Source organism: Zea mays, chromosome 9, assembly GCF_902167145.1.
Source record: "Zea mays cultivar B73 chromosome 9, Zm-B73-REFERENCE-NAM-5.0, whole genome shotgun sequence".
In the NCBI taxonomy this organism is placed as follows: Eukaryota; Viridiplantae; Streptophyta; class Magnoliopsida; order Poales; family Poaceae; genus Zea; species Zea mays.
The window spans coordinates 12,789,445-12,800,471 of record NC_050104.1 but is presented as its reverse complement, the minus strand read 5'-3'; the positions used below and the strand labels follow the sequence as shown (position 1 = coordinate 12,800,471).

Here is an 11,027-nt window from a genome sequence, read left to right as displayed (position 1 = left end):
ATTCGTCTTGCATTAGCGCCTGGCAGACGTGCCCCTTCGCGTGTCGCCCACTGTTTTGGACTGGGATCGATCAGCGTGCGGCCGCGTTTCAGCGACAGAAACGACTGACGAATTAGGCAGGTCCAGGTCCAAACCAGGCGGAGACAAGCGTGCCTGCCTGCCTGCCGACGCGCTTATCAATCACATGGCTGAACAGGGCTGGAAAAGCCAGATCTATATGGTGTATGGTCCTATACTCCTATGGTCTATGGACCGTGCCTCAGCTGTGCCCCTGACCACCACAGGCACATGGTCCTGAGATCTTTCGAGTTCTCGTCAGCGTGTCCGGATTTGCTTGCCTTGTTATTTATCGTCATCAGGTGTCTCTTCAGATAGTGGCCGGCCAGCAGTTTCCAACAAGCCATGCAAGTGCTACTACAGGCAGCTACAGAGCTGATTCACAGAGCACAGAAAGGGGTCAGGGTCACTCGCACATAATCAGTCAGATACTTAAAAGAGCAACCTGCAATGTGACGAACGGTCCAAGGGGGCAGTATCGGTAACAGAGGGGTTTAGTACGATGGGAAGTACACAACAATCTCGCCTCCTGTTGCCTGCCACAGAAGACACATGTACACGATTCCAGAAGGGAAAGACCCCCAACCGAGGGGGGAAAATGATGCTTTTTTGCCCACCTCAACTCTCACAACGGCGAAGCGAAAGGTGGGAGCACCTGGGACATACATATATATTTACACAATGGAGATGGAGACGATGATGTCTGGACAATGGTACATCTTCAAAAGAATATACTACTACCTACCACCTTCTTTCTTTCCTTTTTTTTTAAAGAAGAACAACAGCGATGCGCTATCTACCCGCCTGGTGAGCAAGCTCCAATCAATGAACAGAATGGTACACTTCCCTAGACAAGTCTGCTAACAGTGTGTGCGACTCTAAGCCCCGTCATCATATTTGGCCGCGAGGAGAATGCTGATGGTTGACAAGCAAATCTCGTGCACGTCGATGGTGCCCTCCTTGCTTGCAATGGTCTTTGAGAGTTATGATGCTTTTGGAACCAGGTTTGGGTTGCAAGTGCAACCATCGTGTGGCTTGGTTTTACATGGTAAGCCCACCTTGCGATGTCAGTACCAAAACGCCTCTCCTTGATTGAGCCACTGCACGAAATCCTTTGAAAACCCCTGGGCGTGGATCCCAGAAGCTTGATCGTCCTGAAACATCCAAATGAGATGATTCGTTTATTTGTTGTGTGAGACCTCTATTACGAAAGGTCAGCAAATGTAGTCTGCCGGCGATAGTCATACAATCCAAAGTTCCAAACACACACAAAAAAAGAAGAGGGAGGGGGTCTATTTCAAGAGAAAAGGCACCAGGGTTTTCAATTCCATGCTAGCAAGGCCAAGAATGAAGACAGTCATGCTGATTTTAGCAACCTCTTGATGTTGTACTTACATTTTTTGTCAACAGAATACATATTAAAAAAATGGCATGCCAGAATGGAACCAGAACTAAGTACTTCAGGATAATTCAGGAAATTAGGCCCAAGAGGCTTGTGACAGGCCTAAAGCCTCCTCCAACAGGTCACATGAACACAATATCACACAAACACACACACACACACACACACACACACACACAATCATAAGTGTTTTGGTGGCCGAAATGATTTAGTTTTTTTCTAGTTTTCTCTTCTACTAATATAGCCAATGTGAGCTAAAAATCAGCTAAAGGGCATGTATGGGCCATGGACCGGGTGGCCTGGGGCTTGTATTCACCCCTGCCCAGACACATGATTATTTCCAACAGCTTGTAAGCCAGTGGCGAAGCTAGAGCAAATTGGTGAGGGACGCCATGGGTGCATAGACTTGTATTATAATTTATAAGGAGTGCAGCATACGGTGAAATTTTACTCCTAATCACTGTTTTTCAATATTTGAGGGGGTTCAGCACCCCCCCCCCCCAATCACCAAGGAGATTCGCCCCTCTTGTAAACCCTAACTGTAGTAAAAAGGAATGGGCATGAAAGTCATAAAATATAACAGACAAAGTGGCAGGTCAGAAAAGAACCCAAATACAGTGACCATTTTCAGATTGGGTCCATGATGGTTAGGTAAAACAAAAGGTTTTGTAAACTACGGTTAAATTACGTAAACTGGACATGAAGTAGTAGTAACAAAAAGTAGGATTGTTGATTGCACTAACCGTTGTCCCAGATATTACATCACGAACACCACTATCAGTTGAAATATTCACATCAGGAGTGCTTATGGCTTTTGACCTGTTTAAGCATAATGCACAGCACGAAAAATAATAATGAGGTTATAAACATTCGTCTACATATCGATTATAAATGTGTGATGTCCGCCAGCAGTTCCATGTACACTAGGATGGAGTGTTAGAAAATACATGGCATTGGCAACAGAAATGTCAGGTTTCATTTTCAAGCAAACAGTTGAGAGGTTCCGATCTCTAGCGAGATCCTTGGAGCTTGCTTCACTGATATGGAAATATGGCTACGCTTGTGTGGTCAATGGTGCAATACCAAGCAATCGATAGGGAAGAGGCTCAACTGCAGTGTGATATGGAGATTAATGGTCTTACAAAGCTTGCTGTGAACATGTCCTAGTGTGTGGAGTTCTCTGCTGATCTCAACCCTCTTCTGTAGTTCTGTGGCACAATGTTTTTTTTTAAAAAAAACTCGACCAGGGGGTAAGACAAGCCTCAGGCATTATATTAAGAAGAAACCTTCTCAAACAGGTCGAGAAAACCCCTAAACCACTAACACCCATACACAGCGGCATTTCTGTGGCACGATTTGTAATCCATGTGTGTGCTTCGTGCGTGTTTGTGTTTCTGTTGCACGATTTGTAATCCATGTGTGTGCTTTCATGGGTGTTTGTGTTTCTATGTGTTTTGGAGTGTATGTTCTACTTGGACTATTTCCTAGTTAATGCAATGATGCTCAGGTCTCCTGATAATCTGCTTAGACATCTGAGAAAAGATGTCAAGGAGTTAATAAAAAAATGATTCTGACTGTTATTTCTGTGTATACCATACCATGCACAAAAAGACACGACACCTGATAGACCAAAAAAGGGAAAGCACAATATGAACAACCTTTCATTGTCTGAAGCTGTAAGCCAGTCAAGATCCAAGAAATTTGAATCACCAGAACCATTGTAATAGTCTAGTTCACAGCTTATATGCTTAATGTGAGACAGTGTCGGAGTATACCTGAGTATTTTTCAAGAGAATGAAGAATTAACAACTTATGTGTCAGATGCTAACATCTAAAAAGTATACTTTAAGATAATGACTCTGCTACTAAAAGAAGAACAGGAAAGATGGAGTTTCAGAATCCATATAGCATAAACCAACCTTGACTTTGACATGCCATTGTCACAGGCTGTATCAGAACTCCGGTTTGGACGCTGCCCTTCATTTTTTGAACCAGTAAATGCTAACTTTAAAATTCCATTTGGGCCATTACTGGATATTGATAGTTTGCTTTTATTAAGAATGCTGCCATCTGATCTTGCCCTCTTCATCAATTTACTGACAAATACATACAACCTCAGATAAATAACAAGATAGATTGTTTTGACTCGCACAATGCATGTAAAGTGAATAACAAGAAGAACATGAAAAGATATAAATGATTCCTTGTTCCCATATGAAAAAAGGTAAAGTGAATAATACAACTTCTCCATCTGAAAAGCACTGGTTAAACCAGAACAAGTGGACCAGATATTGTTGAACAATTCTTTGTGCTCTCGTGTAAAGACTACTAGTTAATTTTTTGTCCCACTATCACTTATATTGTGTCAATTTAACGTGCTATTGATAGGAGAGAGAATAAATATAGGTACTTCATAGTCATGCCATCTTTATTGATAATTCTGCCATTGCCCCCCAATTCATAGAGAAGCGTATATTGTTTTTTTATTAGGAGCACGTCATGTGTACATACTTAACCCTGTAAGTTCAAGCATAGATATATATTGCTAGCTTACCATGTCTCGTCATCAAGTACATGCTCATCACCAGATTCTGGCTCCCAAAGTGCAGGTTTTCCCACCTGTGGCTGGAAGTATCCTAAAAATCTGAAATTTAAAATGCATGGGGAAAAGAAGTGAAATAAACTTAGTCCATATTCATAGTATTTTCCAAGTGAAATTTCAAAAGATATAAGATCACTCATATCTTAATCACACATACAAGTTTATCGCAGCTTGTTTGTAAGCATCCATATATGCATTACTGTAGTACCGTTGCAGTGTCCTAAAGAACTCTTGAGATTGAATGGCAAACTTCAAGTGCCCTCTTTTCGCAGAGAATATCTAGACATGAAACCACAAGGCAAGTTCATCAGAGAAGTGCGCAAGAACAATTCAACACGAAAAGAATGTTGAATGCCATAGAAGCAATCTGACTTGCAAAAATGTCAATAAATATATTATTGGATTAAAACTAGCCACCAGAAACCTTATCAGTACAACTGTGTGAAAATTCAACGATTGAATAATCTTTTAGTTTAATTGACATATTAATGTAAGGTTACAATTAAGCTATCTTTCACTTCTGATTCATTTGTTGCAGTCCGCTCTGCACAGTATCTATACATTATTAAGCTCCTCGGATCAGCAAGTAATGTAGAATGCACAGAATGAGCACATACTAATTCTGTTGTAACTGACAAGTGTTAGTTCAGTCCACTGAATACCGTTACATGCAACAGTTCCTTTTATACTGTACAGCAGATCAATCTAGGTGCTGTGGACCCTGTCACCCTATTTAGAAAGAGCAACATCACACTTTTCCCTTTAATTCCAACTTTTACTTTCACTTATGGATTAGAGAAAAAGAGCATTTTAGAATCGTATATGGCCCCAGTTAAAAGAAAAATTGATCCACGTAAGATAGATAGGATGATAGAATATAAAAACAAATTGAAATAATGTCAAGGGAGTAGAATAAAAATGCAATTTCAAAAATAAGTGCCAACTTAATTGAGTAAAATGAACAGACGAAATGATAAGAGTAATCTGTACGAAAGAAGCTGCATCACACTAACCTATATGATAAATATTAAGATAAGTAAATAGCAGAGCAATGGACTCACAATTCGCGTAGTAGTTGATACACTGTATAATTAATTGCAATAATATCGCTGCCACTGTATGATAGTGTCACCCTAGCTATTAAAATAAGCAGCCTCAGTCTCAAAATCTTAACTGAGCCTATATGCTTGTTGAACTTTTTTAGAGCTATTAATCAGCATACTTGATAGTCTATTTTAAAATTCCCATATCATAAACTGTGGATTTCAAGTACAGAATATTTCTCAAATCTAAACTTTCATAACTCCAACAAGCTTCATAGTTTTATTTCACTTTTCAGAATGAATACTAGTCTTTATGCCACTCATGCTGGCCTGGCATAATTAGTTCGATTTGAAATGTGAACACTTAAAGCAGACCAGATGCAAAGTTAATGGAACAAACTTGGACAAATTCTGAAATAATGTAATAGCATATGAATTATGCAATGCAACCATTCCTTATTTCAACAAACAAGCATACTGTGGAAGGAATAAAGAACCTATAGTTTTTTTCTGACAGATAGAAGAATATAGCAACATTGAATGTAGTACCTTATTGTGAGCAGCCGAACCACCATACTGTAAAGCAAGTGTGTCACCCATGCGTTCATAAAAATGCATCAAATGTCGAGACAAAGGAGAGTCTAGATGAACTTCTGGAGATTCTACAGAACCAAGTGCATGTAACTGGTGTCCTAAAGCAGCTAGGCCATAGGCATATTGAGCAACATTTGTGCGATCCAAACAATCTATACAGTTTGTACGTAAGACACCCTTTTGAAATTTTGGACGCTTTATTTGAGCAGATCCATTGACCTCAAATTTATCTTCCGCAATTCCATTGCCAGGATCAGAACTACCACAGGTATCTTCTTGGGAAATGTCATCAAGATCATCAACATAATCTGCATTGCCACAATTTTTGTCATCACACGCATGATGACCAAAACCAATTTTCCTATAAAACAAAAAACCAAAAATAAGAAAGTGTAACTGTCAAGCCATCCAAGAGGAACCTGAAAGTAGGAATTCAAATTGAGTAGCATAGAAACCAGCATAGCAAATATCAAAAACTTACAATGTAGGGCTTAAATTAGGGGAGCCCTTTGCCCTTTGATCTGGGGAAACTTGACAATAAAAGAATTCTGTCATGTTCAAAGCTTCAAATGCCACTTTCAAAAGCACTTGAAGGGCATTTGTACTTTTGCTGAAATACAAATTTTATTAAGTTATGTACACAAAAACGTCAAAGTCAGAACATAAATTTGAGGCGCATAACATAAGAATGAATACCTTTGAGAGTTCTTATGAAGATCCCAATGTAAAAATCTTAAATGATCTTCACCTGGTAGACCACTATTAATAATCTTTATTGCTCTGTCAAATTCCCAACGGAGTATGATTTCACGTGGTCTCTTCTCAAGTGTCTTCAAGAATAACACAAAGTAAATTTCAAACGGGTGATTCTCATGTATGACTTTTGACTTGTATGTAAAAGATCCAACACTCTCAAGGTGCAACTGGTCAGCCGGACACGCCAAAGAAGCGGTCTGCTGAGCCAGCCCGGGTTCGAGTCGCGACACCAACTTCTTGAGAAAAGAAGTCAGGGGGACGTCTCTCCCCTTGGTCGAGAAAAAAAAACTTGTATGTAAAAGATCCATCAGAAGCATTGTCAGAATCATAAGTGTGCTCACCTTAATCAAGTTTAAGATGATGATAGGATTTCCATATCTCTTCCTAAGATTTTCAAAATGAAGCCTGGTAGCCTCATAATTTTTGTCCTTTTCATGCACTGCAAGGAAAAACAAATGTTTGAATAATATTTTACGCATTGAACAAGAACTTAAATGCTTACATATGATATCAGGCTTAAGATTCAGCTTTGATGTCTCCTGGGACCAGAATAGTGGAATTGAACCCCTGTTCTGCACAACAGAGCTTATTTGCCATGGTCCAAGCATGTTTTCATAAACAATTTGCTCAGTCTCAACATCATTTGCTACTCTGCCCTCCTCATTCACACCCCTCTTTAGATACCTGAATGGCAATATCAGAAAAGAAAAATGCAGCATATCAATCCCAAACACACCAAAAATTGACAGAAAGGAGTAGAAATAGCTAAGAGTTTGCGAAGTGTGAACCTGGTGCCAGCATAATGCCTGGAGCGTCTAGCAATGAGCGTCAGCATAATATCCTTCCCACATATCGCAAATTTGTCCTTAAATGAAGTAAGAATATGACTCTAAATGATTATATGAGTAAACAGAAGTAGTGAAAATTCAAGAGCAATGGAGGAGTTAGATGGCAAATAAGCTCAAGCTTCTAAGTATACTACAGAAAAGGATATTATGTTAGATTTTTTCAGATTAAGTCGGAAAAAAGCAGCATATGTAGTCACCTTTACATAGTGTAAAATAAAATCAGGAACATTCATAACTTGTTAGTACATTAATATTTGTCAGTCTTATCATTTTCATAATTTTCGATCATGATTTTACACATTATAGACTAAAAAGCACAAATATTCCTCTGATGAAAAGAAAAGGAAAAAAAGATTCTTACTTGTCTAGCACAAGCAAAAATAGAACATAAATTTAGCTTTGTAAAGAGCAAAGAAGGCAAAGATAATGAACATGGTGTAAAAAGTAGGAGTGTAGGATTCATCTTTTTGGATGCTACTGTCATCTTATTAAATGAAATAACAGGACAACAGGATACAAGTTTCATATGTACCTGCTTAAAAAAACCATAGACTAATGCAACTGTCCAGAGTGTAGTTTTCAGAATGTCACGAACCCCTCGAGTTAGGAATTCATTCCACACGAACATTGTGTCATATAGTTCCCACCCTTCTTGTGGATCATTAAAGTTCTTTTGGAGACTTCTCATTATATGATATGAGTGACTAAAAAAGAAGTCTTTTCTAAGATCGATTATCTGCAAGAGCTTCTTGTACCTGCATGATTAGTGAAGCTTGGCTTTATGATGAACATAAAGTGGTGCAACTGTTTACCATGTAACTGCACTAGCTATGCTCCTGAATCTTTCTAAGGAACAAGATACAGTATTTTATTAAACAGTTGGAAAATATCCAATCAAACTATCAGTGTATGATAATGTGAAGGATAGGTTGTTAACAATATAAACACGCGATGCAGTCATGCAGCACACCTGTTCTCATCCTTGGAATTAATTAACTTTGGCCTCGATTTGGAATTTGACAACTCAATCATCGCAGTCTTAGTAACTTGGTACACCGGATGGCCAAATATATCCCCAATCTTTCTCTGCTCAGTAATAATTAACATGTAATAGGGCCCAAGGAACTTAATGAAACCTGTAAAAAAGATATTGTTGATGCATATTTGCGGAGAATATGTTACCGGCATTGAATAAATTATAATCAGGGTGAGATGGGGTAGCCTACCGATGATTCCAAAACAGTTGGTGACAAATTTGACTCCACCAGTTGACCTGTGTTCTTCGTCAAGATTTTTTAGCATATCAAGGTAATCACTCTGTGAGTGCACAGTAGAATCCTCATCTACATTAAGCTCTGATGGCTCCATTCTATCAATCTTGAGTAATCTCCATATTGTCTTGTTAGAGTTAGTTCCAAGAATATAAAATTTCTGCCAAAAACACCCATCATTAAATTATGATGAAAAACAAATCACTTAAGGAACTAGGTACTCAATGACACTTTTACGGTTTTACCCTTCAGCAAGTGATGACTGCTACGGTTAAAGATCCAGATTCGGATGGAACCAATAGCAACAAATAATTCAAAACTTTTAGACTTATTCATAGGGTGTGGCACGATAAGTGTTAGGTTACAGTTCAGCATTAAAACCATCATGAGCAGGTTACACGAACCAGATCCGCTAGTTCTCACCTATCCTAGCAAAAAAACATCAAAGTATAGCTCATTGGCCCCTCTGTTCTAAATTTCCATTTTCCATCTTCTACAAAACTATAGTTTCACTCGTAAGCCCGTCTTTGTCCCAAAAACTCAGTTTAAGAAGAAAACAACTCCAATCTATTCAAATAGCCTTTCATATTGGCAATATCCTGTCAGGTCCTTTTTGATGTGATAATACAAATTCAGACCAACTTCATTTTTGTATTTGCAATATCCCAACTAACAGAGTTCTGTATAAATAAAGGTTCTTGAAGTCTCTAAGTTGTCACGGATGGAATGGTCAAAGAATGTCATTCTCCAATTTTCACTTTTTAATACTTCCAAAAAATCTCATATCCTAGATGCACATAACAATCCAGCTTCTAAATTCAAGTCGACAAACACAGGAAAGACATGAAAAGCAGTAAGGCTTTGCCTTTGCACATGATTTTGCAGACACATTTTCTATAAGGCTTCTATGTACAGAATGCACCCGGATAGAGAGAGCCTCATCAATTACAAGAAAAACAAGAAACGTGTCGCCAACATAAAATCAACGAAATATTGTAACCAATTACCCCCAAAAAAATAGTGGGATGAAGCATAGGCTAGTTTTAACCTGATGTGTCACACTCACACCCTGGTTTTTTAACTAATAACTTGAGAGCACACAAAGACAAAGGTTTTCTTTTCGTGATCAAACTCCCAACGAATGAACCAGAGCAGTGAGCACACCTATTTCCTAACCCAAAAATAAATCGAGAAAATCATCGTAGCTTACAGAATAAAGCAGGACTCAATATCTCACGCACAGAACGCAAACGATACTAGCAGCTACGAGCTCCTGAAATCTAAGGGTCTGTTTGGTTTTCTACCTAAGACGCCACAATCTGCCTAACGTTAGGCGCTCGAATTGAAGAACTAAGCTTAGGCAGGAAAGTTAGGCACATTGTGGCGCTTTAGCCCGCAAACCAAACAGCCCCTAAGTGTCTTCCTACACAGGCATATTCAACCCACATGCATGCAGACGCCATGAATGGACAAGGATTCATAATTCCTAAATCCCCCGCGTTGCATGGAAATGGAAATGATCCAAGAGCGTAGTAGGCCGCATGCTCTCAGTCCCGAGCTAAACGGCGCATTGTGATCCGGCGGGGGCGAGGAGCTCACCGACTCGGCCTCGTAGAGCTCGAAGCTCTGGAGGCAGCTATCCACCTCCGCCTCGGCCGCCGCCGCCGCCATGGCCGGCAGAATCCCCGGCGCGTGGTGGCTCAATCTCGCATATATCCACCACAGCGGCAGATCACAGCCCCGCCGCCGCCGCCGCCGCCTGCCGGAACTCTACGTCCGCGCCGCCCGGCTGCTTGAGGTAGAGCATTCCCCGCGCGACCCACCACGGCCCTCCCTCGGCGCCCGCGAACCAGAGCCCGGGCTGGCCCAAGGCTCGGTCGCGAATCCGGGGCGGGATTCGTGGAGCGCGGTCGCCGATCGCGAGCGGGGGCGGAAATGGGGAAATTTCTGGCGAGGACGAGGAGGAGGCGCTGGCGACTGGCGAGGCCGTGAATGGTGGGGAGATTGGTTGATTTCGCTTTCCTTTTTTTTCTCGTGTGCGAAATCCGTGAGGCGTGGAGGCTGCTGGCTGCCCGCTGTCCTGGGGAGGAGGATGGTCGGAAACTCGGAAGGAAGGAGGAGGGCGAGCTGGCCTCGGCGAGAGGGAATATATTAGGATCTCTTTCGCTTAATACTTTTAAAATGGGGGTTTTTAATAGTTAAGTGTAAAAAATCAAAACACATACTTTTCGTCTGTATTTTTACAACCTTATATCTTAACTATATTTATTTTCTAGTGACGTATATGGTATAATTTTTAATTGTCTTTTCTACTTGGAAAACCGAACAAGAAACTATAGGTTATACATGTCCTAATAATTTCGGTCGCTGTTTTGATTTGGTTCTGTATTCTTGGAGGTATTTAGGTCCGTTCTCTGTTTGAGTTTCTAGTTGTACAGTGCGCCCAATATATAT

At 40.3% G+C, this 11,027-nt stretch overlaps 1 protein-coding gene across 2 annotated transcripts; it reads right to left on the bottom strand.

Moving 5' to 3' along the window:
• Positions 1–624: 624 nt before the first annotated feature.
• Positions 625–10,718, bottom strand: LOC103639732 (phosphoinositide phosphatase SAC2). Of its 2 annotated transcripts, XM_020544408.2 has the most exons (16): positions 10,173–10,718; positions 8,529–8,733; positions 8,273–8,438; positions 7,835–8,057; positions 7,243–7,319; positions 6,957–7,138; positions 6,796–6,893; positions 6,395–6,528; positions 6,180–6,308; positions 5,654–6,059; positions 4,219–4,340; positions 4,014–4,103; positions 3,379–3,555; positions 3,118–3,234; positions 2,203–2,278; positions 625–1,211 (listed from the first exon to the last, which is right to left on the bottom strand). In XM_020544408.2, exons 1-16 carry the CDS (start codon positions 10,242–10,244, stop codon positions 1,125–1,127), a joined length of 2,361 nt encoding a protein of 786 aa, XP_020399997.1. In that variant the 5' UTR covers positions 10,245–10,718; the 3' UTR covers positions 625–1,124. The 2 variants fall into 2 exon arrangements, with proteins under 2 accessions (XP_020399997.1, XP_020399998.1); XM_020544409.2 differs by lacking the exon at positions 3,118–3,234 and having other exon boundaries at positions 10,173–10,697.
• Between the last annotated feature and the right edge of the window lie 309 nt (positions 10,719–11,027).

Coding starts and splice junctions, on each gene's coding strand:
- LOC103639732 (XM_020544408.2), bottom strand. CDS start 10,244: ATGGCGGCGGCGGCGGCCGAGGCGGAGGTGGATAGCTGCCTCCAGAGC. Junction 8,058..8,272: donor AATTCCAAGGATGAGAACAG/GTGTGCTGCATG, acceptor CTAATCATGCAG/GTACAAGAAGCTCTTGCAGA. Junction 2,279..3,117: donor ACAGCTTCAGACAATGAAAG/GTTGTTCATATT, acceptor ATGCTTAAACAG/GTCAAAAGCCATAAGCACTC.